This window comes from Cryphonectria parasitica, assembly GCF_011745365.1.
Source record: "Cryphonectria parasitica EP155 unplaced genomic scaffold M406scaffold_1, whole genome shotgun sequence".
Taxonomy (NCBI): domain Eukaryota; kingdom Fungi; phylum Ascomycota; class Sordariomycetes; order Diaporthales; family Cryphonectriaceae; genus Cryphonectria; species Cryphonectria parasitica.
In genome coordinates, this window is record NW_024468909.1 from 1,464,733 (window position 1) to 1,489,983 (window position 25,251).

A 25,251-nucleotide genomic window follows, 5' to 3' on the forward strand; every position below is an offset into this window, starting at 1 on the left:
TTGTGCCCTCCTCAAGGCATTGTGGGCTGTCATCCTCAGTCCATCAACTGGAGCCTCAATCTCCACTAAATAAGGGACAAGGGCATCCAGCCTTACAAGAGGAGGGACTCGGCAGCGGACACCAACGCAAATAATCTACTAGCGTCACTGCCACTACTGCTACAGTACCAAACCATCCGTCCCGCACCCTCCTTCTTGGGACTTCAACCCCCAAATTTTGCGATTCTTGACTTGTCATTCCATCATCTATCACCGACATACACCCTCATCTCGATTCTCTTCCTCACACACTCTTCTCTTGCAGACTTCATACTCTACTTGACCCGCTACTGCAGGCACCAGATCTAATCATACCATCAGGAGAGGGCCACAGGGCTGAAGGCCATCCACCATGGAGGCGGCAGGTGTGAGCAATGACACTCGTGGGTGGATCATGTGCATCGTGAGCGGCTTAGGTAGGTGACCGACCTCTCTCCTCCGTCTTTTCGACGCTCCAATCCTGACACGCGAGGCTGAGATTCTGCCTCGTGTGCATCTAACACCGTATTCTTGTGATGTACACTCACGCACTGACTGACTTCTGCTCTCCTACAGCCTGCATCATCGGTGCATGTGTGATATGTGTCGATTTATTGATCCGCCACATACCAGGAAAGGAGACTTTCAGCATACAAGACAACAATCCCTTCCTGGCATGCTCGCTGAGCTTGAGCTTCGGTGTCATGGTGAGTTTTGGTTGCGTCTCCGGTTGTTGTTGTTGGGTCGTGGTGGTGGTGGTGGTTTTGCCTCGATGGACTGACCCAATGATGCCACCACGCACAGATTTTCTCGGCCCTGTTTAGTATGTTGCCCGAGTCAAAGGACTATCTCAAGAAGGATGACTGGTCCGAGTCCAATGCCGGTCTGATTATGATGGCCTGTTTTGTCGCCGGATTTATCGGCATTCAGGCCATCTCAAGACTGCTGCACCAAATCATGCCTTCCCACGTCGTCGATTGTGATCACTCCCATGCCCACGACGACCCTGACGAGGAGGATCATAAACATTCTCATGCGGAGGGTCGTCAACATTCGCGGGTCGGTAGGCCTAAACTGCGGATGGGCAGGCGGGTATCGAACAGTCACACGCATCACGGGGCTTCTACAGAAGCCTCACCACTTCTTGGGTCTCAAGCCAACGGACGGTCATCTGCTGAGCCTCGTCAGAGCGCAGTGTCGGCTGCTGCGAGTGACGCTCTCAACGCCCCTAGGCTGGGACTCGGCCGCCGCCCATCGATGATGGAGATGCGCAAGAGGGTCATGTCCTTCGTCAAGGACACAAAGTCTACCTGTGACGAAGGCGGCCCTTGTTTTGGCTACAGTGACCCCTGCGGTCAGGGATGCTTCAAGCACCTCAGCTCGCGGTCTTCCATTGCGCGGCGGGGCTCCTTTGGCGTTTCGCAGACGCGGACTTCGCCCTTTTCACCCACGGCACCGCTTTTTGCAGCAGTTCCCGAAACTGAGAGTGAGGTCGATTCCGGTACACGATCGCCGCTGAGTCCTGCCCTCAGCCATACCAGAGCCAGTGATGTGCATACGCACCATTCACCGCATGCACATGGCCACCATGAGCACGACCATGAGTATGAGCACAGCCACGAGCACGCATCCGAGGAGCCCGAGTGCGATCAGATGTCTCTAGACCTTGAGGCCCAGGACGCTGCCCACCACCATCATGTCCCCACCAACGCCTTCCTGTCCATCGGCCTGCAGACGGTCATCGCTATCGCACTGCACAAGTTCCCAGAGGGTTTCATCACGTATGCCACCAACCACGCCAACCCCCAGCTGGGCTTCAACGTGTTCATGGCACTCTTCGTGCACAACATTGCCGAGGGCTTCTCGATGGCACTGCCCTTGTACATGGCGCTGGGCTCTCGCTTCAAGGCGATCGCATGGTCGAGTCTGCTTGGTGGGTTCAGCCAGCCGCTGGGTGCAGCTATCGCATGGCTGGTATTCAAGCTAGTTGGCAACCATGCAGAACACCCGTCAGGTACCATTGGAATTGACAATACCGCTTACGCGGCGCTGTTTGCCGCTACCGCGGGCATCATGACCAGCGTCGCGTTGCAGCTGTTTGTGGAGAGTCTGGGCCTCAACCACAACCGAAATCTGAGTATCGCCTTTGCATTCTTGGGCATGGTGTTACTGGGGGTGAGCAATGCCGTCGCGGGGCATTCGCACTGATTTGATCTTTACTTTGATAATTGTATGGCTGGTATAACACGGCTTGGCATGGCACGGAGTATCTTCGAGTAACGAATGGCTTGGAAGTATGTGTTTGATGGCATTAACCAAAGACATGGACTGGATGACTTCTGTATTTGGTTTATAATGAGGTCGGTCTCTTATGGTCGGCTGGCTTGGATTTTCCTTTCTTCCTGGGCGTATTGCCGGACTGGACCCTTGACTACTACTATATGGCGACTTCGGACATTAGGGTGGATATTGTTTCTGGCTTTAGGTGCAAAGAAAGAAAAGAAAAGAGAGAAAAAGGTGGTCATCGGATACGGAGGGGAGGGGGAAAGATGCATTGAAGAGTGGCCACAGGACAAATTTGGACCTGGTCGATGGACTACGACGCTATCCGTACGCTCGTCTTAGACGATCATAGATAACTAACGCAGGGTAGATGAGAGGAAACCTCACATCCATTATACAAACCTCGACTTCTCTGGCGCTTGTGCTCCGGGCCCTAGTACACTTTGTTCTTTTAACATACGTCTGCATTCTGGATGCGAAAATCTCTCCACGTAGGTCTATCGTCGCCCCTCATGAATGTGTACAAAGTAAAACCTCTGGAACATCCTTTGCCATTTTGGGAATTTCCTATCTATGTCGCTCTTTTCTATGTCTCCTTCCCTGTGCCCAGTACGCCGTGCCAAATCATGATGGGGTATCATATGTCGCAAAAAAAAAAAAAAAAAAAAAAAAAGTAAGATGCTGGTTATAAAATGGTCTTTGGAAGAAAAGAAAAGATGGAAAACCAGAGGAGAAAAGCTAACCGCTTCCTTCTCGCCTGTAAGTAAAAGGCATTGTTGTTGGCCTGTACCTCTAGAGACCCGAACGCCATCCATGTATGGTGGTGCGTACAAGCCTAAACGAACAACTCAGGGTCAAGAGCGCCGTCCAAGTTGAGGAGTTGCATGACATTTGCGTCCTCCTGGTCCCAGTCTCCTGGCTGTCCGTCGAATCCAGTTTTGGCGACGAGGTCCAGCTTAGACACATGCGGAACAGCAGGCTGGCTGAAGGTGGCCAGGTCAGGGTGCGCAGCCTGCATGTGTCCGCTCAGCTCGGCGTAACGGATGAACCGGGCGATGCACCCAGGGACCGCACAGGGAATCTGTCGACGCTCGTACTCTGCCACTCCCGAAATGTCGTCCAGGGTGGCCATTTTGCTGTGGGAACCGGGAGCGGCATCGTATTCTGCATAGCTTGGGCTCTCGTACAAGGGTCGCTGCTTGCCCAGATGTACATAGGTGACGTGCATCTCCAACCCGACCTTGGTCGTGAAGGTCTCTCCGCAGCCCTCCTCAGCCCAGTTCCAGTCCTGCAGGCCGAGGCTGTCGCTCGTATCCAACTTGCCGCAGACATACCGCAGACCCTCGTGCGCCGCGCGATAGTGTACCTTCATATTACTCTTCTTTGTGAAGCTCTTGTCGCAGCCGTCGAAGTCGCACGGCACCGTCTTGCGGTCCTTCACCGTCAGCCCGGAGTGGTAGATCTCCATGTGCTGCTCCAGCAAGTACTGCCCGTTGAACTTCAGTCCGTCGCAGAAAATGCAGTTAACATGTTCCGAACGGATGTGACGCTCCAGCAGGAACTGCGTCGTGAAGCCTACGGGCTTCTTCTCGTCGCCGTCCCCCGCTGCCGCCTGTGAACACTCGTCGCACCAGAAACGCAACTCGCCGTGCTCGCGCGTCACGTGTGCTTTGAGGGAGTTGGCCGTGTCGTAGGACTCGGTGCAGCCCTCGTGGGTACATGGGTAGGGCTTCTGGCCGAGGTGGTCCTTCAGGACGTGTCGCTGGAGGGTCTGGTGCTTTCGGAAGGACTGGTCGCAGGGTGGGTAGCCGCGGCACCGGAAGCGCTCCTTGCCCTGGTGGGCGAGGGCGTGCGCCTTGAGCCGCTGACTTGTTGCGAAGCCCTTGTCGCACTGCGGGCAGACGAACTTGGTCTCCTTGGTATGGGCGGAAACGATGTGAACCTTCAGGTGCTTGTTGTCGCTGTAGGCCTTGTCACAGCCTTCGTAGGTGCACTTGTAGGGCCGCTCATTGTTATGCGACCGCATGTGCGCCACGAGGCGCGCTGGCCTGTTGAACTTCTTGGTGCAGCCTGCGATGGTGCAGGGGATGGTCTTATGTTGAGAGGGAAACTTGCGACGGCCGGAAGCGGTGGTCGAGGCATCCGTTACGATAGTAGCAGGAGTCTGGGCGTCGGCCGAGGGCTGGATAGTGCTACTGTCATCGTGACTGATCTGGGAACTGCTCTCTTCGGCTGGAGAATGGTCAGCTGGAACTCTTTTTAACGCCGAGGACGAGGCGAACCAGATCTTGGAAGAGGGCCATCTCGGCGTCTTGAGGATTAGGGGTGTCGTTCGTACCTGTGCTGGTGTTCTCCGCCATTGCCGCCATAAGACGTTTGTCTGGGGCTTCAAAGGTCTCATCAGTTGCTTTGCGCTTCATATTGCGAGCGCCAGGGTTTGGCTTCAGCAAGAGAGCGAATAATGCAGGAATTGTATTGCTCTGAGGTCGAAGAGCATCAAGCAATAAGTGCAAGTCTCGGGCGGTCAGGTACGACGTACTGCAGTCGCTCGAACTTTTCTGTGGGTCCGTAGCGAGTGTGGACTGCAGCATCTCTCCCAGGTCTATGCTCTGATTGGCTAGACCTGAGGCACCCCTGCTTACGTTGCCGGCCGCAGTACCTCAAGTTTTTACGACTCTTTTTAACTATGGAACTTTCGCGCGCGAAGGACAGCTTCCGTTGCCTGTTCATCGCACGAAACGTCCTTGATCCAACATTTCCGACAGCATCCATTTCTCCCGTGGACGAAGAAGAAGAAGAAGAAGCAAAGTAAAGGATCGACCAAGATGTCTGACTACGGCGGTGAGGACGACTTTGGCAATGAAGTCGGCGGTGGTGAAGGGTAAGTGGATCGTCGGCCAACCAATGGACCTTTGTGCGCCCTCGTGGCCAGCGAATGCTGAAGGAAGGCCTACAGTGAGGTACCCTACTACGAGGACGAGGAGATTCCAGAGGAGTACGAGCCGGAACCGGCAGAAGGGGAAGAGCAGCTCCAGAACGGCGACGATGAGGGCGACAACGTGATCATCTCGGGCGATCCCTCTGCCGCGGCCAAGGAGAACGTCAAATCACACAAGGACAAGAAGATTCCCAATGACCAGCGCATCACCACACCCTACATGACCAAATACGAGAAGGCACGCATCCTGGGCACTCGGGCTCTTCAAATCAGGTACGACTGGGCAGAAAGGGCAGTACGGCCGGACACGGCAAGAGGGTTGTTGCTAATACAACTGTGTCATAGCATGAACGCTCCCGTCCTCGTCGATCTCGAAGGAGAAACCGACCCGCTGCAGATCGCCATCAAGGAGCTGCGGGAGAAGAAGATCCCTCTGATCGTTCGCCGATATATGCCTGATGGATAGTACGTCGCAATATATACATCCCCTCGGCCGCTGGATTGTGCTGACCTCCGTAGCTACGAGGATTGGACTTGCGAGGAACTGCTTCAGTGAACGTGAGCCGGCAGACTTACAAACATACACCATGAGAGCTTAGTTCTTGTGTGGCCTCACGGCGCGTCACTCTCACGAGAGTCGCAGGATGCATTAGCGATGGCGTTCAGGTTGGAGGAACCAAAAAAATTTGAATCGTGGATTGCTTAGGGGTAGAGGAAACCATCGATCACTGTTGGCACTTTTCACTTCCCTTTGCAGAATCTTTGTGGACGGTTTGTGAGCCCGATGTTTCGACACGCTCATGCCCAGTTACCGGATAGTACAAGGCGCAGAGTACGACGTACTCACCGGCGAAGGCGGCCTCTGGGCATGCTCCCATCTGCTCAAATGGAGAACGCTTGTCGTCTTGTTTCCTCTTTCATGGAACGAGCGTTCGAGAACCCCAAGCGCCTGGCTCACAACGCCTGCTGTGAATGGGATGCTTGCCCTAGGCGAAGCCACTTCCGCGTGTTAGTGGGGTGAAAATCGACCACGTTCTGAACAACACGGTGCCGTTCTTCAGATGACCAAGGTCATAACAAACGATGGCTATTGTCACGAACGTTTCTCGGTGTGGAGATTTTCAGTCATGATAGCTGCTCCTCAGTTACTTGTCAAATCCGAGGCTCGATTGCCGAATGCACATCTTGCTTTCACTTTACAAGAATACTCTCGAGTGCCTGACCAATGCCACACACAACATGCGCCAGAGCCTAGAACTCAGGTAATATGCCAAGGCGAGAAAGCCTACAAGCTCCCAATCTCGTATCTTGTGCAGTTAGGGAGGCTTCGTAGGTCACGGACGAAGAGGTCAGCCTGTTTTTGGTTGTATGGCAAGCACTGACGATCACTGAGAATCAGCCGGTTCTGTCGACCATTTGGTGGAAGGAGGGAAGGAGAAGGCGAGGAGGGGCTCAAAAGGCGTGGCCCATACCTCGGAAGGCAGACCTTTCTCCTTTCTCCTCCCGCTGCGTTAAATGTCCCGTTATTCGCCCGGTCCTTTTCCAGCCCACCTTTTCCGCGTTCACTCACGCATAAGCACTTCCGCTTCTCCTGTCCTACCTCAACCATGGGATCTACAGTCAACGCTTTAGCCTCCGCTCTTGTGCGACATATTACCAGCTCTGATGGCGTTCGCCGTTGGTTGATATCATACGATACTTGAGCTAATCACTGCTGGGATCATCTCTGGTATGGACATATCATTCCAACATGGCGTCACTGGCGCTGCTCTTGCATGTGATAGAGCTTGCTGGTACGACGGACAACCCGTCAACACAACCTTGAGTACCAAGTTTCCCTAGATACAGAGCTGACCTGTCTGTCGTCTTTGATAAGGCCACAGCACCACAGTCGCTTGGGCAGCCTTGGGACGGTAGCTGTGGCGGACAGGGCATATAGTAGGCAGCCATCCGGGACCTTCACGCACGAGTATGGTGGAACTCGGAAAGCTGGCTGGTTTCGCACTCTCGGAACGACCCCGCATCAGGGCACAAATTGTTGCGTCGTGGCGTAGGCTGGTATTGCCTCCTCCAAAAGTAAGGGCGCCACAAGCATGAAAGCATGTGCCGCTCTGGTGTTGCGGACACTCGAAAGCTTCCGCCTCCAGCATCTGGCGGATTCCCACAAGGCTGCTGTGGCATACAAAAGACTCACTGTGTGGCTTTACGGTCCAGGCAATCGGATGGAACCATGTCGGGTACCGATAGCGCGGACTCGTCCTGCCAACATAATAATGATAATCATGTGTCATATGTCAGCGGTGGTGCTGACTGAGGACTACCAGATGCACTACCTTGAAGACCAGCCACCAGGCTAGGAGCATGGCTGGGAACATGCTCGGTTTCCTCTTGCGCCGGCCGAGCCTGAATGTTGCCTGGGCAAAGGGATCACTTTCGTGCAACGGCGTGCCGCTCGGTCACAAGCGTAACATATCACCTTCGAAGCCCCAATAAGCCAGCGCCATGCAGCAGTCTGCTTTCCTGGTCACGTTGCCTTGTTTTCCTCGAGCGGCGCAACCAGAGGGAAACACGAGAATAGGGCCGCCCTGGCCCCCACAGTAGTTCGGAGGATTTCAATGGACTGCGTGATAAAGCTTGGAGATGTCCTTTCTTGACCCGTAGCCCGAGTTGACGAGGGTAGCTAGCGCTTTCGAACAATATGCGCAAGTATGACTGAGTGACTGACTTCCAAGAAAGTACCCAAAGATCACGCACGAATCGGTCTCTCCCCTGCAGGCTTCAAGCATGCAAAAGCAGCGCTCACTATCGCGTACCCCTGGTTGTCAAGACGCTAACCATATAGGCTTTGTTAGAATCTGCGAATCGAACGAGCCTAGTCTGGCTCAACACGAAGTTCTCAACGTTGACCAACCCTGTGCCATTTTACGATCCTCCACACCACACCCCGCAGAGCCGTCGCTGGAGCTAATTGCTTGGCTGGATGATGACCTGCATAAGCTTGTCAGCGCGGTCACCGCTGACGTCCTTTGCAGCCTCTCCCCATCCCTATAGGAGGACGTTGAGGTCTGCACGCACCTCGAGGTATCTCACCGAAAGTCCATTACCAAAGTTGCCGAACTGGAGAGGAGAAACTATCATAGTCTCAGACGCAACTCAGAGACACGCAGCGCTCTAGTGTGTGACCCGTCCATTCCCTGCTACAAACTAACCCACAACTATCCTGCTCGTATTAGCAGTGAGTGCTATTGGGGGGGTGGTATTTACGAAGGAGGAGAAGAGTGGTTGCCAGCGCACAAGACAGGGAAGAAAGAAGAAGAAGAAGAAGAAGAAAAAGAAGAAGAAGAAGTGGTTGTTGTCACCCTGGCAGCCTTGAACGCATTATCCTGTCGATTCGAAATGTCCTGTCAAGAAGAGGCCTGTCGTCATGGGAAACGACTGGATGTCAGCCTCGATGCTAAGTCAACAGGGGTTCCCCTCGGCTGCCACACCAATGTCCTCGGTTGCAGCAAACCAGCCAACACAACTTTTCTCATTCGCTTGTGCTGCATGACAACGCAGCCGGGGTGTAGCTGCTGCATTACGTCCCCAGCCATATGTTGGGCACATAGTGCTCTCGTCATGCAAGCTTGTGCAGACAGCGGTCCTGGAGAGAGAGAGAGAGAGAGAGAGAGAAAACCCTGCGCATCACCGAGATCCAGGCAAAGTGCGGCACGCTCTACAGGCCGGTCACAAATCCCTCGCATGGCAATTAAGGTTACCGCCTGTCTAGCAGGGGTATTCTCGTTGTCGTAACCATGGAGCTGAGCCTTGGGGGAGGGCCGGCACCGTTGGGCTATCCTCGACGTGGTTGTCGTGGCCGCCAAAGTCCGCTGCCAACCTCGTCCATCCTGGGGTGTTCCCAGGCCAAGCCGCTCCAGGGCACCATCCATCCAGAACATGTCACTATTGTTCCACTGCACCACCGCCTGCACGGGAAGGTACATGATGCACTTGCTTGATGCCCCCCCCCCCCCAGGGCGGGACAAACAACCTAGGGTGAAGCGACAGAGGTGCTGCTTCTGCAGAGGATGACGATCTTGGACTACAGCCGACTCATCGGCCTTTGCACGTTCTTCTTCCTTCTCTATCACCCTACCCCCCCCCCTCCCCACTCCCCCTCCTCCCTCCCAAGTATTGGTCAAGTATATATAAGGTGTGAGCTGTCCGTGTATAAGACTCCAGCCAGCCTCCTGTTTTTCGTTTTATTCTCCTCCAGTGCACGCTACCTGTCGTTTCTCAATATTTTGCCTCTCGCTATTAGGTTTCTATCAAGTCATCTTATATATCAGGTCACCCATATACCCTCGCTACCCCAGTCTACCCTTGAGATCTTTGCTGTCTCAACGTGTTCAAAGCTTTTACACCCCATCTCACACTCTGAACACCACCTATCTTGAGTGGAAATCACTGTGAATATGAAGGCATATCTCTCGCTTCTGGTGGCCGTTGTTGCTCCGGCGCTGGCCGAGGATGTTCAGCCTCGCGGAGGCGGTGGTGGTGGCGGCGGCGGCGGTGGATGGGGTGACAAGTCCACCACGACCGATATCATTTACACTACAAGTATGTGACCTGGATTTTTTCTTTCAGGGCGTGGAATATCCTCCAACGCAGCAGTCTATTGTCAGGGCTAGAATGGACCCCCTGCTCCGATTCTGGAAGTCTGCTCTCTATGAGTTGGCCAAACAAATTTTTACCTGTCGCGCCAAAAGCAAGAAGCTGATAAAAGTCACAGCCACGGTCTGCCCTATCACACAGACTACTACGGAGCAGGGGACAACTAAGGTGTGGACTGACTACACGACGTCCACTATCGTGGTCACTAGTTGCCCTGGAGGTGACTGTGGCGGCGGCGGCGGCGTGACCGTTCCGGGCCCAACGGCATATACAACCACCACGGATGTCGAATAGTAAGTTGCCCCTCAGGTGGTCCAGATACTCCATTAGTCAGTCCTCTAACTTTGCGCAGCACGTACACTACAACGTGTCCTGTCACTGAGACCGTGACCGGGCCCGGCACCACCTACACCCAAACGTACACGACCACTTCTGTCTGCAAGGTGAGTTCCATACCGCATCTAGGGCTTCATGACGGCTGTCTTATATTCTGACCTTGCAAATAGACACTTGTGCCTTCCACGTACTATACGACCATTCCAGGGCCAACATCTTATGCTACGGTATGTCTTTAGTGCGAAGCTTCAGTTCCTCGTCCATTCCGTGTCCATGCTGACCTTCTTAAACGTGATTTAGACGGGCGTCGTCGACTATACTACTTTGACATCTCTCTGCCCAGTCACCGAGACCAAAACACTCAGTGGTGAGGTTGTGACTGTTACCTGGACTTCCACCGAGGTAATTACATACACTCTCAAGAAAAGAAGAAGCAAAAAGAAGAAGCAAAAAAGAAGAAACCAAAAATAAGTCCTTGATTCACTAACACCGCTGCCAGACAATCGTCACCGAAGTGCCCACAAAAATTTATACCACAGAGTCCCTTCCAGGCTACACTGAGACAGCTGCGGCCACTGCGTACACCACTATTACTTCCCTGTGTCCTTACTACACAACAATTACCGAAGGTGGCCAGACCTATACGCAAACCCTGACTAGCACCGAGACGATTGTGACCAAGGTCCCTACGGCTATAGCCAGCACAGTCTACACCACATCCGCGACGACTGCCTATGAGACGACTGAAACCTATGTGACTGAGACCTACCCCGTCACTTCGTACACTACTGTGGCGCAAGGATCCACGACGGTGGTTGAGGTGACTCAGACTCATTACGTCTCCGTGACCAAAGTCTACGCGACAACCGAAGTCTACCCAGTGACTAGCACCAAGGCAGTTGACACGACTGTCGAGGTCACTGTAGGCTCGGGCCAGACCGTGTCTGCCTACACTACCTATGTGGTGACACAGAATGGCACCGCCTACTTAACCACGTCGCTGCAGCCGACGACATCACTCATTCCTACCACGCGGACGACCACTGCCGGGACGGTCACCTCGAGCTCTTCCCCAACGGTGGTGACCGCTGGTGCCGACTCGCAGAACAAGCCAGCAGTTGCTCTGCTTGCTGGTATGTTTGGTCTGATGGCTCTTTTCTAAGCACCCCCACGAGCCAGCCTTTTCCGAACAGGAAAAAGAAAAGAAGAACCGAAAGTGACCAACTCTACTTTCGATGGCCTACACATACACGACCGTTCCATGATTTCTTACGCTCCTTATGACCAACGCTGGCTATGACTTTCAAAACCATGATGAGAAATTCCCCAATTGTAATGACTGGTGGTAATACGGTTGGGCGGTGGCGGAGTGGCTTTGTTTGGCGCGGACTCTTGAAAAAAAACAAAAACTATTTTCTCTACTTTCCCTTTTCTTCTTTCTTCCTCTTTTGCTTTTCGGGGATCGGGGGTCCAGGGAAAGGAGGCCGGACGGACGGACGGATGAGGGGGGTTTTTCACAAGCCACAGCAGGACAAGCTGCTATACGAACTGGGTGGGTACTTCCTAATACCGGCGCTTGAAGATACATGCACTTCATAGCAGTCTAGTTTTGACTTCTTGTAAATATACTTGAATTTGTCTCGGGATGTATTTTACGATGGGCACAAGCCCAGATGTGCTCCAACAAGGACAGCGTCAACCATACATCATCGCGTTTGCAGTGTTATATTTTGACCCAACACTCCTTTTGAGCGCTTCCCTACTCTCCAATACCACAACCCCCTCCCATCAGCTCGGTATCTCCTATTTCTAGCACAGTTCTACCATCCATCAACCCGCTTTCCCCACGGGGGCGGATCCTAGCATAATGGATTACCCCTCCCGCAATTCTCTGATGGAGTTTAGGACCAAAAGGGCACAAAAACTACCATCACCGCATATCCTCCTCGTATTCCTACTCACTACATGTTAGCGCAAAACTATGTGATCCACCACGTGCCACCCAACCGACATCCGGGGGGGAATGAGGGGGGGGGGGGGTTTTCTCTTTTAAAATTACTACTTTATACTACTCCATTAGTTCAAGAAACAGCTCTAGATCTGCCAAGAGAAGATCGTCCAGGCAAAAAGAACAGTATCAAAAAAGAAAAAAGAAGAAGAAAGGGCCGTGGGATACAGGAGGAAGAGTCATGCAAGGGGGTTATCACGACTGTTTTTAAGGTTATCTGGTGGGGTTGCGGAGCCAAAGGCTAAAAGAATCCTCCTCTCCAGCCCCACGAGGCTTCTGCTGCAGGTGTCGATCAGAGAGGCCCCACACCCTGCATGTACCATGTAAGCACTGTACTGAAATAGTAGTTGGCGGCATGGGTAGTCAAGTAGGTTCGATTGTTCCCGGGTCCCCGATGAGCAAAAGTCCAGCTCCAGAAGAGAAAGAAAGAAGGAAGAAGAAGGGGAGAGAGAGAGAGAGAGAGAGAGAGAGAGAGAGAGAGAAGTCTGTCTTGCAGTGAAGGGGTTTTCTTAGGTGATTCGGAATATCTACCACACAAGACACTCGGCGTCAGTCCTGCATATTATTCTGAGATAGACAACCAGAACGCAGACTGTAAGAAGAGCAGAAAGAAAGTGAACCACGGGCACCACATGGTTCCCCTCAACGATCCTTGGCAGTCGCCTCCGAGTCACCAGCAGCGGTCCTGACTGCCGAATGCTTCCTGCTGCCACGTCTCTGGAGGTCCTCAATGCCCATGTTCTCGACATAATCAAGGATAGGTGGCGTACCACCAGCCAGCTCCAACATTCTTAGCTCGTAATGGCCCATCTCAGCCTCCTCCAGGACCTTTCTGGGCAGGTCCTCATCGCCCTCGTACTGCCAGATCCACTTCCCATCCGGCTTCTTCTTGAGCTCCCACCCGGCGTCGGTCAGCGCCTCGGCACCCCACCGCCTCTTGTCATCGTAGCCGAGACCGTCCACGGCCAGGCGGATGCGCACCGAGGGGTGGATCTTCTCGCAGGTATCCTCGAGGTACTCGGGCAGCTCCTTGCCGTTGTAGGTGTTGAGCTTGTGGTATCTGCCTGGAGAGCGGACGATGCTGCCCGTCAAGGTGTATACGGGACTGTGAGCGCGGAGAATGGCGCCCGTTGCCCATGGTCTGAAAGGGTGGTTGTTCTCGAGGATCTCATCGTTGGCCCATTTGTAGTACTTGGGTGGGACGACCTTGGACGCCTGCTCTTTGAGTCCGTCGGGGACCTTGCTCTTGACGGCGCTAATTACCTTGGGTGCCTTTTCCTTGGGTGCTGGGGCTTCTTTGGTGGGCACGGCGGCCGCCATGGGATGTTCGCGGTAGTATCTCTCCGTATCAGCCAGCATTCGACGTAGAGATCCTTCGTCAAACTCGACACCCACTTCAACGAGTTGGTCCATCATCCCTGGTGACACCAGTCACTTAATTAGCACACACCAGCTCGGGACCATGACGCAAGAGCACAGTGGGGGTGGGGACTTGCAGGCCATAGACATGTTGGCAATTCCCTGGTCGGGCCAGCCACCGCCAACATTGCCGTGGTTTCCAGGAAACCAGACCTGGCGGAGATCAGTGTACGCCTTGCTCGATACACCACGTTCCCATATAGAGGGACTAAATGGCGGCCGGGGCTCGTCAAGCGCAATCGCATGAAAAGCATACTCGACCCGATCTGACAGCGAAGTGTCGTAGAACCGGAACTCGGAAGTCGTATGATCAATGCCTAGCTTTTTCATCCACGGGATAGACGGGACCCCGAGGCTTCCAACGGTGTCGAAAACCGCTACAGCCTTGACCGTGATGAGCTTCCCGGCACCGCCGTGCTCGAACACTCGTGTGTACCCTTTCTCGAGAAGCCTTCGTCGATATTCTAACACAGCTTCATCGCCCATAGGCTTTTCCTCAAAAGGGACGCCGGGGAATGGATCTCTGTAGATCTTGGTCCGCCAGTTCTGCATGTCTTTGAAGATGGGGAAAAAGTACTCCATGCCTTCTCGGGTAAGAAGCCCCAGGTTCCCAATCATACCGGCGATGCTTCGGGCGGTAAAGGCGCCGCGGGAGAAGCCGATGAGGATGATCTCGTCACCATCGACATAGTTGGCACAGATGAAGGAGTAGCTCTCGCGCATGTTCTAGCCTCCGTTATCAGCAGCAGAGAAATCTTTTTGGGGGACCAAGATTGAAGAAAGGATCATTCATTACTTCTGCAACGCCGGTGCCGAAAGCACCGCCTGTGAATGCGTCCGCCATCGTGCTCCCAGTACCCACACCAGATTGGTAATAGATGACCTGGACGCTTCCATCACTACAATTTCGGTTGAAAGATCGAGCCAGCCGTGTGACATTGGAAGGAGGCTGAGGCCTGCCCTTCTCGAAGCCTTTGTCCGAGTTCATCCATGTTCCGTCGCAACAGATGATGAGCCTCTTCTTCTGCCGAGCCATTTGGGACTCTTGGCCTGGTTTTCACTGTTCTTGTTGGTGTCCGAGTCGGCTGTTGATCTAGGTTCTCTATAGGGCATGCATGTAAGTATGTTGTGGTCCAACCAGAAGGATGTTGGGCAAAAGGAGCCACAAAGGGAGGTGTTGATGGCCTTTGGCCCTTGATGACATTGTCTGAAGGATGCAGAAGTGATGATCGATCACTGTTGACAGTCTTGTTTCAAACCTGGTAATGGTGATGATCAATCACAGCAGGTGCAACCCAGGACCACAACTGTTGAAGAGAGGAAAGTGCTGAGGACAAGGCCCAGGATATGAGGTGGGGCCAAATGATGTAAGATGATTGGTCAATTCACCACGTTATGCTAGACGACTTAGTACATCACAGCTACTGCTGATGATGTGTCTGAATAGATAATTGGTCTCGCAGCAGAAATTCAGCAGTCAGTTCCCTTCTGAACTCTGGAGACCACAAGTCCGCCCTGCTCGCGCCGATTATCTATTCACACCTCCATGTTGTGATTGCTTCATATGATCACACTCAACGCATATTCCTGAATGTACCCAAACCCTCCTCTAAAAAAAGGATGATCGAGTTGGCACACAGAAATTTCTGTTGCGAGGGCCAGACATCTGTGCGCAAGTTCTAAACCAGCCTTTGAGGTTCCGAGCTACCAGGCGACGTGTCGAGTGTAGAGGCAGCTGCTGTCAATCAGATGTCTGCTTCCCTTGTCAGTGTACAACTACTCATCAAAAGAGGAACCCCAAAGAGCTCTCACCTCTCCCTGTTTTGATTTCTTCCTCTTGTTCAGGCAACACAAAAGGTAGAAAAGAAGTGACTTTGCCCTGTGCCTTCTCCTTTCCTCCTCCTCCTCCTCCTCAACTACCATTTTACTGGTACTGGGCGACTGCTGCAGTCTGCGCAGCAGCACCCAGACCCAGCTCACTCTCGATCTGAAGACGCGCTACCGAGTCAGCGCTATATGACACACTGGGGCGCTTCTTCTTCCAGTCGGATTCGGAGGGCGGAGATGGCAGGATGTCAATGGTGGTGGGAGGCAAGGGACCCAGACGCAGGGCATTGGCGGCGTCGATCTCGAGGTGGTGCTTCAGCGCAGCCAGACACTGGTGGTAATAGGCGATTCTCATCTTGGTGAGGAGGAGAGACCGTTGCTTCAAGCCGCGCCACCTGTGAAAGAAAACGTCAGTGTCCCTGAATGCGTTACAAGAATGGTTTGGAGGGAGGAGGAATGGGTCATGGGGAAAACGTACTGGTCAACCAAGAACGCGAATGTCCCGCGATACCTTCCAGCACCCTGGTGATTGGCAAGAAAGGCCTCGCGACCAGCCAAAAGACGTCTCAGCAGCTCAACGACGTGTTTTGGATGACAACGCCAGCCTAGAAGCGTAGCGATGTCGTCGGCGAGGCCAGGTATGTCTCTGAACTGGCGAAGGGCCCAGAACGTCCGCAACACAGCGATCGTGTTCTTGCGCACCGTGTCGGACAGCGAGAACGCACGAGGCTTGAAGAGTTCGAGCTTCAAGTGGTGAGATATTGCCTTGTTACTGAAGCGGAAACCGCGTGGCTGAGGGCAGAAGGTGGTACGCATGTTGGAAATGGTGGAGATATCCCGTCGAGGTGGTGTTTGGAAAAAGGATTCACACTGTTTGGGTGTTTTGGGGGGGGGGGGGGTTGGATGTTGTAAACGCAGGTTGGCCTGGTGAAAGTAGAGGCTCCCACTATCAGTAGAAAGCACAGATACTAGAATTTTCTGTACAGTCGATCTCTTCCATACAATGCGCTTCGCTCGCCTCGTGGGGAACTGATGGTAATGTGACCTTATTCACAGGAGCGGTATTCAATCCAGCTGCTGCCACAACTTGAACTTTTCAATGGTTCTGGTCTGCATTTCGATGTTGTTGCCAGCACCTCGTGTGCAGTTTCATGTGTAGACTCTTCAGAATTTGGCAAAAGTTCTACGTTTCGTTCCTTTTCCAGTTTATGTATGTGTTCCTTTCAATTCATGCGTACTTTAAGGAGCTCATACCTAGAATTCTGTGCGTCTCGCGTGAACTTCACTTCCTTAAATGTGGCTGATCCATCTCCAACGTCATGGATAAAATACACAATTAAGGCACAGAAAATAATACGTGCGAAATTCGGTATATAGTATATTTGGAGACAGCATTAGAAAGATCTTGCCAACACATCACATGAGCAGAGCAAGGTATTTACAAACCAGGATAAGAACTGTTGAGATTTGGGATAGAAGCTGCGGTTGTCTGACCACATATGTGAAAACTCATCAACTCTCAATATGGAAATTGCGTAATTATGTAGACTGGCTGGGCGAGCAATGATATCGACATGAGCTTTTTTTCTCTGTACACTTAAAATTCTCGAAGTCAGTCCAGCTTAGCTCTAAACCACACGATCACCTATCTTGAAATCTCAAGCGCGTCTCCAGTACAACAAGACGTGAGCATGTAGATTATGATTATATTTGGAGGTTACTGGATAAATAAGAACGTAATGTAACTCAGGTACTATAAATAGTCAATCATATGACTTCTTAGACCAATTTACACATACTCTTCATGGAAACCGCTTTTATATGAGCAGTCCTTGACCGCAACATATGATTAACTACCCATTTTCTCTGATCTATTACTAACATCTCTTCCATTATTCGATACAGAAATCTCCCAGTGGCTCTTTGTTTCATTTTTATATAGTAAGTTTTCGTTTCAAATTATCACCCATTTCCAGAGTCAGGCCCCCCAGAATGCAGAAGCGACCGTCCCTGAACCCTATCACAGCTTTTGAAAACCAGGACGACCAGCCTGCTTCGTGTGACCAACTTCACCTCTACCAGTTCAATGTCCAACGCAGCACAGAAGGAGGGGAAGCGAGTTGAGTTCCCCTCCTTCTCACGGCAGGCAGCGCCACTCAGACGGGGTGAAGTGGGATGTCCGGCAAAAGCGTGGGGGTTGCCGTCCACTACGACCTGACGTGCACCACCAGATCATCTGGACAGAGGGATGCGTTACCATGGCCTTCTCCGCTTTCCAATGCCAACTTGATGACTTGACTCTCATCTCATGCTCACAGTACAGAGAGCATCATCGAGGATACCAGGCTCAACGCCTGTAAATCAAGACTCCGAGACGCTTGGCCATGGCCAAACCCCCGACACCCGGAGAGGGTGATGGAATCGAGGCCTTCTTCCATCGCAGTGGTGCGCCACCAGACACGAGACACCAGTGCCAAACGCTAGCCGCACATCTATTCCCCGGCATGAGAATAGAGGAGGCAAACCCCCAAGGGTACTGCTCTTACACTCTATACGTGGGCGCCGACTGTGTCTTGCAGTTCAGACCACCAGCGCACAGGCTAGATGTAGACCTGGCCAAGGCAGCCCGCGATGTCTATGGTGAACTCGCCCCGCACACCGAGCTACTCACCGTGCTGAAACCCTCTGTCATCGTCGCCACCCCACCTGCCTGTGCAGTCCAGGACCGCAGGATTGCAGATGACGACCAGAGGCCTGCAGACGAAGGCATCTCGATACAAGATGACGATGACCACCACCACCACAGGCCCATCCAGGCCTCCTCGTTCGACGTCATCTCCATGACCAGGACAAGAGGCATCTCGCTGGCCGAGCACCGCGCATCACCTGCTCACGTCTCTCTCACCCCAGGCCAACGCACACGACAGCGCGAGATCCTCGTGGCCCAGTTCGCCCACTTCATCGCCACCGGCTGGAACCATCGACGACGCGCTGGCCCTGCTACGGCCTCGAGCAGCCGCCAGCTCGCCCTTCTTCCGCGGCGGATCGGTGGGTCGATGAGGTGGCGGCTGGAGCAGATGAGGGCCGGGCTGCCGCGGCGGTTCAGGGCGGTGGTGGAGGGGACACTGGCACAGCTGGACGAGATCGTGACGGAGCTGCCGTGGGTGCTGACGCATGGGGATGTGGTGCCGGGCAATGTAATGATTTCTGAAGAAAATGAGGAGGAGGAGGAGGAGGAGGAGGAGGAGGAGGAGGAGGAGACGGCTTCGGCGGCGGTTGGCCTGGCTGGATTCTTGGACTGGGCGGAGGCTGAATATTTGCCCTTTGGCGTAGGCTTGTATGGTCTGGAAGCATTTCTGGGTGAGGAAGAGGCTGGCGCTGATGGCTGGTTCTCTTATTTCCCTGATGCGCAGGAAGTTTGTGAGTACTTCTGGGCCCGGCTGGCGGCGGAGATGCCTGGTGTGGACCTCAGCTGTGGCAGCTCCTTCCGCGGGCTGGTGGATGCGGCACATACTCTCGGAGTCTTGCTGTGGCACGGGATCGCGTTTGACGACGGTAAGCTGAACCGGGTTGTCGAGGAGGGGCGAGATGCAGGAGAAATCAGGCGTCTCGATCTCTTTCTCGGCTCTCGGTTGCTGGAATGTGAACACCCAGACGGCAGTGGTGGCATCAGCCGTCATTCTCCTTCTCCTGCTCTTGGGAGACGGCGGCACCTGTGGCCGCGCGACAAGGGCGCCGTGGATGGCCGGATTTGGACACGAGGCCTGCCTTTCCTGCACTTGTTTGGCAAGAAACCAACATGTGTTTGATTTGTTTCTCAGAGCAGAACTGGGCCCGAGTGCGCCGAGTGCGGTCTGCTCGGGAATTTTGATCTCCTCCAAGGCGTGTTCGTACTGGCAACAGACTAGACTTGGGTGGTTCTTATCTCAGATGGGACACTGGAGTCCGAGGAGCTCCGCGACAAGTCATTTCATAGGACGCACGATGGATCAAGTTGCTGGCTGTGTGTATGTTTGTGGAGAATGGTGCCAGAACTTTTGTCTATTCACGTCATATGCAAGTTTCGAGTGCCCACCGTTGGGCCTCTTGCAGATGACCGGCCCTTGTATATGTACAAATACCCATCGCGGAACCATGGTCCTTCAGAGTCTAGAATAAGTCGCTTATTCATCCCTTCCCGGCTATCATTTTCTCGTCGAAGATGGCTGCTTATCTTTTCTTGTTTTCTTTTTCTTCTCCTTTCTTTCCAATAACAAATAGGCCGTTTCTGGTGTCTCTCACTTCTTGAGGATCTTCTCCAGCTCCGCAACCACCGCGTCACCCATATCCTTGGTGGTGGCGCTGCCCGCAAGATCCTTCGTGCGGGTGCCGTTGTCGATGGCGTTCTTGACAGCCAGCTCGACGGCCTTTGCCTCGTTGGGCAGACCGAGGGAATACCTAAACATCATGGCCACGGACAGGATGGTGCCAATGGGGTTGACGATGCCCTTGCCGGAGATGTCAGGTGCCGAGCCTGCGTGTGTGTGTCTCAACGTCAGCCAAAACAAGAAGGAGAATGAAAAAAAAAAAAAAAGGTATCAAATAGTTGCTTCATAAAAGAAAAGGAAACTTTACCGTGGATGGGCTCGTAGATGCCGTTGCACTTGCTCTTGCCGTCGGGCAGACCACCCAGGCTGGCACTGGGCAGCAGGCCGATGCTGCCAGGGATGACGCTGGCCTCGTCGCTAATGATATCGCCAAACAGGTTGCTCGTCATGACGATGCCGTTGAGGGTGCGGGGGCTCTTGACCATGAGCATGGCGGCCGAGTCGATGAGCTGGTGCTCGAGCTGCAGCTGGGGGAACTCGCGGGCGAACAGGTCGGTGACCGTCTTCCTCCACAGGCGGCTGGTGGCCAGGACGTTGGCCTTGTCGAGACTCCAGACCTTGGCTGGGGGGTCCTGGGCCAGGGCAAGGAAGGCTGACAGGCGGGCGATACGCTCAATCTCGGCCCGGCTGTAGGGCTCTGTGTCCATGGCAAAGCCCTTGATGCCATCATCCTCCTGGCGGTCGCCAAAGTAGATGCCGCCCGTCAGCTCGCGAACGACGACAAAGTCGGTGCCGCGGCATACTTCTGCCTTGAGTGGCGAGCTGTCGACTAGGGACTCGGAGGCGAAGCTGCAGGGGCGCAGGTTGCCGTATGTCTCGAGCTCCTTGCGCAGCTTGAGGATGCCCGCCTCGGGCCGCAAAGGTGACGAGGGGCCCCATTCTGGCCCGCCGATGGATCCGAGGAGGACGGCGTCGGCCGACTTGGCAGCGGCGAGGGTCTCATCGGTAAGAGGGGTGCCATGAGCATCGATGGAGGCCTAGCGAAGAAGAAAGAAGAAGAAGGATGAGATGAGTTCGGTGTTATGGCATGTCATGCTGAAGAGGGGAGGGTGAGATGGGACCAAACTTACACCGCCAAAGAGGTGCTCCTGCAGGTTGAACTTTCCTGCTGATGGGCTTAAGGACTCAACAACCTTGATGACCTATGATGATTTGTGTGGCGTGTAAGTAAGTGAGTGTAAAGGTCGTCCCTCGTCCACCTCCTCGACCCCGTCAGACCCAGCTTTTCTCATGCGCCGAGCGAGGTTCATACCTTGACTGCCTCATTGACCACCTATTCATACAGAAAATCTCTCGTTAGCTTATCTCATTTATAAGTCTCTCAAGAGACGCACGGGACTTGGTGCTTGTCATTGGCATGTCATGTCCTCAGGGCATCACATGTTCGAAAGAGGTAGGAAAGTGTGGCGGCTCACCTCAGGGCCACAGTGATCTCCGCCCAGAACCACGATATTGTGCGTTGCCATCTTGAATTAATAGGAACTTTGCTGAAGAACAAATCAATTGCAAGGAAGAGAAAGTCCAAATTCTTAAGATTTTGGGAAGAGAGGTTCAGTTGTTCTTCTCTCTGTTCAACGCCGGACGTGGACGATTCTGTGTGAAAATCTGCCCCTCATTTCTCGTGGGCGTCTTTCCGGCTTCCGAGATCGGGGCCTGACCTTGCTCAACACGCTGAACGCGGAACCACGGATGAACAAAACCACCCTTGTAACGCGCTTGCTTCTGAATAGCAGCATATAAATGATGGACTTTCTGCTCCTCTTGAACTATCACTAACACTTCTACACGAGCTGCAAAATCAATTCACCAGCTTAAACGTCATGCGCATTTCAATTGTTGCAGGCACGAACACGGCACACAAGGCACGCAACGAGATTTGACACGGGTAAACAAAGAAGAGCTTGAAAAAGGAGGGGAAAAAATGACGTCGACTGCTTGCCCAATTGGCCGAGGCTTTCTTCCGCTCCGCGACGCCGGGTTCAGCTCCCGATGCATCTGAAGATGCTGTTGTGCTGGCTGAGGATCTTCTTATAGTCCCACAGAGATGCGACGGAAGGAGGGACAGCTGCACCCAGAGCCCAAATACAAATGTCAAATTGGAAACTGTGCTATAACGCTGACCTGAGCCTTCACCTAAAGTAGACTGAATAGGCGAACAAAACACCACTCTAGCACGTGTAAGCCGCGGGTCGTCGATTTGTTGTTCTTCTTTCCTGAACCATCGGTTTGCTTCCATCTCGTTCAGGGTCCAACCCCCCATTATCCGTCCAGACCCTTTAATTCTTGCGGAGGCAGCTAAAACGAAGGCCCCTAATTGAGGGCTACGTGGGCAGCCATATTATTAAGATGGGCCACCCGTTCTAGCCGGGTCCAGCCCCTGAAACGGCCCGCAAATCTGGCCCGAGAGAGAGAGAGAAAGGGAAGGAAGGCCTCGAAGCTGGCGACCTGCTAGGTGACGTCTTAGGGTCCTCGGTTGCTGCTTCTCCCTCTCTATTTTGGGTCGGGCGACGGCAAGTGAGGATGAGGTCGAAACCAAGGAAGCCAGAGCGATTATCAAGTCTTCAGGATGATGTGTACATGAGCCATCCTGCCTTGATTTTCTTCTTTACTGCATAAAACACATGTCATTCCCTTACTCGCCCAGTCACACGGTGACACGCGAGCGGTGTCTCGCGTATCCATTTGTCCTCTCCAAAGCTCGAGCTCGTGGGGGAAAAAGGCCCTTGTCCGTTACGACACAAGTCTGGCCGGGAAGAATACCCACTTTCAGGGCTCGACTTCCACTCTTGTATCAAGGCGAAGCTGGGCCTCCAAACCTATTTTCCTGGAGATCGCCAGGCGGTGAGGTGGACGTGGTGTCAAAATTGATGGACTTTGGTTGAGCCGAGTATGTGGCGCGATTGCACACGTACTCACTCACTTACTCGTTGTCTAGCATAGAGTTTCTTCTTCCCACCGCCGTCGAAGCCCTCCTTTTATTTGGAATAAACAGATTCCCACATACATCGTAACATCTCCTCCCCCGTCCAGGACAGAGTGGTGCAAACACTCCTACAACAGTCGTCATGGCGGCGGCTGCACCACAAGAGCAGCAGCAGCAGCAGCAGAAGGAGGAGGATGGAGAACTCCCTCCGCCCAGTGAGGCCATCACCCAGGCCGGTGGTGGCGTCTCCGGCGCGGGTCCCGCCCGCAGCATCACCACTGTCTCTGCTGCTGTGCTCCCATACCTCGAGAAAATCTTCAACTGTCATGCCGACACCAGCCAGGCCTGGCACCGTGGCCAGGCAGAGACCTTCATCCGATGCACTCAGGCTGGCGACCCGAATGGCAGCGCCGAGGGCCTCCCTGCCGACCTGGCTACCAAGGACGAGCTGGACTTCAATGATTTTCTGCGCTACATGACCAGTGATGCTACCAGCGCCGTCACACCCCTGAATGCACAAACGGGTGGGGACCTGTCCTATCCGCTGAGCAGCTACTTCATCTCCAGCAGCCACAACACGTACCTCACGGGAAACCAGCTCAGCAGTGATGCCAGCACGGACGCGTACAAGAACGTCCTGCTACGCGGGTGTAGATGCATCGAGATTGATGTCTGGGATGGGGACGAGTCAGACTCAGAGGCCAGCGGTTACTCGTCGAGTGACCTCGAGGATCATGACCCCAAGAAGGCGGCTGCAGCTCGCGCAAAGAGGAAGGCAAAGGTCGACAAGGCCAAGGCCAAGATTCCCAAGTCCGTGCTGCAGAAGCTTGAGCAGACATCGCTCGGCAAGAAGCTCGAGAAGTATGTCGAGAAGAAGACGGAGCCCAAGGCGCCCGCCTCGCCGTCTACCTCGTCAGCAGCAGCAGCAGCAGCAGCGCCAGCGCCAGCACCCGCAGCGAAGGATGATTCGAAAGTGAAAGTCGCCAGCCAGGCCTCCTCCTCTCCTGCGCCGCCGTTGGTGGAGAAGCTCCCGGCCCTCGCGGCGGCTGTTATCGAACCCCGTGTACTACATGGTTACACGCTAACCAAGGAGGTCTCCTTCCGCGAGGTGTGTTTGGCTATCAAGGAGTACGCCTTTGCCGTGACGGATCTGCCGCTCATCGTGAGTCTCGAGGTGCATGCAGGGCCTGAACAGCAGGAGATCATGGTCAAGATCATGAACGAGACCTGGGCCGGCCTCCTACTCGATCCGCCTGAGAAGGAGGCCGACGTACTCCCGTCGCCTAGCGACCTGCGTCGCAAAATTCTCGTCAAGGTCAAGTACGCGCCCCCTGGCCAGGAGGTCTCTGCGGCCGCCGCATCCGACGAGGATGTCTCTACGCCGGGCCAAGTCGCTGCCCCTGGGTCTCCAGAGGCCAAGAAGAAGAAGAAGCCCTCCAAGATCATTCATGCTCTGAGTGCCCTGGGCATCTACACCAAGGCCGTTTCGTTCAAGTCGCTTCACCAACCGGAAGCCACTATGCCGTCACACGTCTTTTCCCTGGGCGAGAAGAGCGTCAGAGAGGTGCACGAGAAGCAGGGTCAGGACCTGTTTGAGCACAACCGAAAATATCTCATGCGGGCGTACCCATCTGGCTTCAGAGTTGGCTCGTCCAATCTGGACCCTACGCCGTTCTGGAGGAAGGGGATCCAGATTGCCGCGTTGAACTGGCAGCACTGGGATGAGGGCATGATGTGAGTGGGAAGCAAAAGCATCCAGAAGCGCTGGCCTGATTATAATTGCTGACCCATTGTCCCTACCCACCATACAGGCTCAACGAGGGCATGTTTGCCGGCTCAGGCGGTTACGTTCTCAAGCCTCCAGGCTACCGACACGACAAGCCTAACGCGCCCGCCGAGACCGCCCACGTGCAGCACCGCACGCTGGACCTCGAGATCAAGGTTCTCGCCGCTCAGAACCTGCCGCTCCCGCCCGAGACCTCGGTCAAGTCGTTTAACCCTTACGTCAAGGTCGAGCTTCACGTCGAAGCCGGTGGGGAGCGCCACGGCCACTTCCCCGCCGACGGTCACGAGTGTGACCTGGCCACCGCGGCCGCTGCCAAGGCCGCAGCCGCCAGGCGCAGCGAGGACGATGAGGAGGTCGAGGGCGAGTACAAGGCGCGCACCAAGACCGCCAAGGCCACGTGCGATCCGGACTATAAGGGCGAAATACTCGAGTTCAAGGCCATCCCAGGCGTCGTCGAGGAACTGAGCTTCGTGCGCTTCATCGTGCGCGACGACGTCAAGTTTAGGCGGGATGATCTCGCTGCATGGGCGTGTGTACGCCTGGACCGGCTGCGGATGGGGTACCGCTTTGTGAGACTTATGGATGCCAAGGGGAAGGAGAGTGAGGGGGCTATTCTTGTCAAGGTCATGAAGAAGGTCTATTAGTTCGGGTTGATTGGGTTGCGGAAGTTTTGTGTAAGGGGAGACACACAGA

At 54.0% G+C, this 25,251-nt stretch overlaps 8 protein-coding genes across 8 annotated transcripts; 4 read left to right on the forward strand and 4 right to left on the reverse strand.

The window, feature by feature from the left end:
• Positions 1–391: 391 nt before the first annotated feature.
• Positions 392–2,693, forward strand: M406DRAFT_348905 (Zinc/iron permease; the record flags this gene model as incomplete). The annotated part of the gene is made up of 3 exons (XM_040922432.1): positions 392–455; positions 595–725; positions 823–2,693. 3 exons carry the CDS (start codon positions 392–394, stop codon positions 2,224–2,226), a joined length of 1,599 nt encoding a protein of 532 aa, XP_040780798.1. The 3' UTR covers positions 2,227–2,693.
• Positions 2,694–3,304: 611 nt separating this feature from the next.
• On the reverse strand, positions 3,305–4,477 carry M406DRAFT_23532 (uncharacterized protein; the record flags this gene model as incomplete). The annotated part of the gene is made up of 1 exon (XM_040916018.1): positions 3,305–4,477. A coding segment is annotated over one exon (1,173 nt), but the record flags the coding sequence as incomplete, so codon positions are not given.
• A 570-nt stretch (positions 4,478–5,047) lies between these two features.
• M406DRAFT_354152 (RNA polymerase Rpb6) lies at positions 5,048–5,963 on the forward strand. The gene is made up of 4 exons (XM_040922842.1): positions 5,048–5,182; positions 5,258–5,512; positions 5,585–5,704; positions 5,759–5,963. The coding sequence occupies exons 1-4, from the start codon at positions 5,127–5,129 to the stop codon at positions 5,793–5,795; spliced, it is 468 nt and encodes a 155-aa protein (XP_040780800.1). The 5' UTR covers positions 5,048–5,126; the 3' UTR covers positions 5,796–5,963.
• Positions 5,964–12,878: 6,915 nt separating this feature from the next.
• Positions 12,879–14,691, reverse strand: M406DRAFT_246745 (uncharacterized protein; the record flags this gene model as incomplete). Its single annotated transcript, XM_040916422.1, has 4 exons — positions 12,879–13,475; positions 13,545–13,654; positions 13,685–14,381; positions 14,452–14,691. The coding sequence occupies 4 exons, from the start codon at positions 14,689–14,691 to the stop codon at positions 12,879–12,881; spliced, it is 1,644 nt and encodes a 547-aa protein (XP_040780801.1).
• Positions 14,692–15,579: 888 nt separating this feature from the next.
• On the reverse strand, positions 15,580–16,298 carry M406DRAFT_66304 (uncharacterized protein; the record flags this gene model as incomplete). The annotated part of the gene is made up of 2 exons (XM_040924990.1): positions 15,580–15,877; positions 15,961–16,298. The coding sequence occupies 2 exons, from the start codon at positions 16,296–16,298 to the stop codon at positions 15,580–15,582; spliced, it is 636 nt and encodes a 211-aa protein (XP_040780802.1).
• Positions 16,299–17,866: 1,568 nt separating this feature from the next.
• On the forward strand, positions 17,867–19,291 carry M406DRAFT_245489 (uncharacterized protein; the record flags this gene model as incomplete). The annotated part of the gene is made up of 2 exons (XM_040916337.1): positions 17,867–18,169; positions 18,356–19,291. The coding sequence occupies 2 exons, from the start codon at positions 17,867–17,869 to the stop codon at positions 19,289–19,291; spliced, it is 1,239 nt and encodes a 412-aa protein (XP_040780803.1).
• A 468-nt stretch (positions 19,292–19,759) lies between these two features.
• M406DRAFT_343878 (beta-isopropylmalate dehydrogenase) lies at positions 19,760–21,378 on the reverse strand (the record flags this gene model as incomplete). Its single annotated transcript, XM_040921926.1, has 5 exons — positions 21,265–21,378; positions 21,102–21,122; positions 20,920–20,991; positions 20,097–20,826; positions 19,760–19,995 (listed from the first exon to the last, which is right to left on the reverse strand). The coding sequence occupies exons 1-5, from the start codon at positions 21,313–21,315 to the stop codon at positions 19,760–19,762; spliced, it is 1,110 nt and encodes a 369-aa protein (XP_040780804.1). The 5' UTR covers positions 21,316–21,378.
• A 1,470-nt stretch (positions 21,379–22,848) lies between these two features.
• On the forward strand, positions 22,849–25,202 carry M406DRAFT_86663 (uncharacterized protein; the record flags this gene model as incomplete). Its single annotated transcript, XM_040926084.1, has 2 exons — positions 22,849–24,506; positions 24,584–25,202. Exons 1-2 carry the CDS (start codon positions 22,915–22,917, stop codon positions 25,200–25,202), a joined length of 2,211 nt encoding a protein of 736 aa, XP_040780805.1. The 5' UTR covers positions 22,849–22,914.
• Between the last annotated feature and the right edge of the window lie 49 nt (positions 25,203–25,251).

Coding starts and splice junctions, on each gene's coding strand:
- M406DRAFT_354152 (XM_040922842.1), top strand. CDS start 5,127: ATGTCTGACTACGGCGGTGAGGACGACTTTGGCAATGAAGTCGGCGGT. Junction 5,183..5,257: donor GAAGTCGGCGGTGGTGAAGG/GTAAGTGGATCG, acceptor GAAGGCCTACAG/TGAGGTACCCTACTACGAGG. Junction 5,513..5,584: donor ACTCGGGCTCTTCAAATCAG/GTACGACTGGGC, acceptor ACTGTGTCATAG/CATGAACGCTCCCGTCCTCG.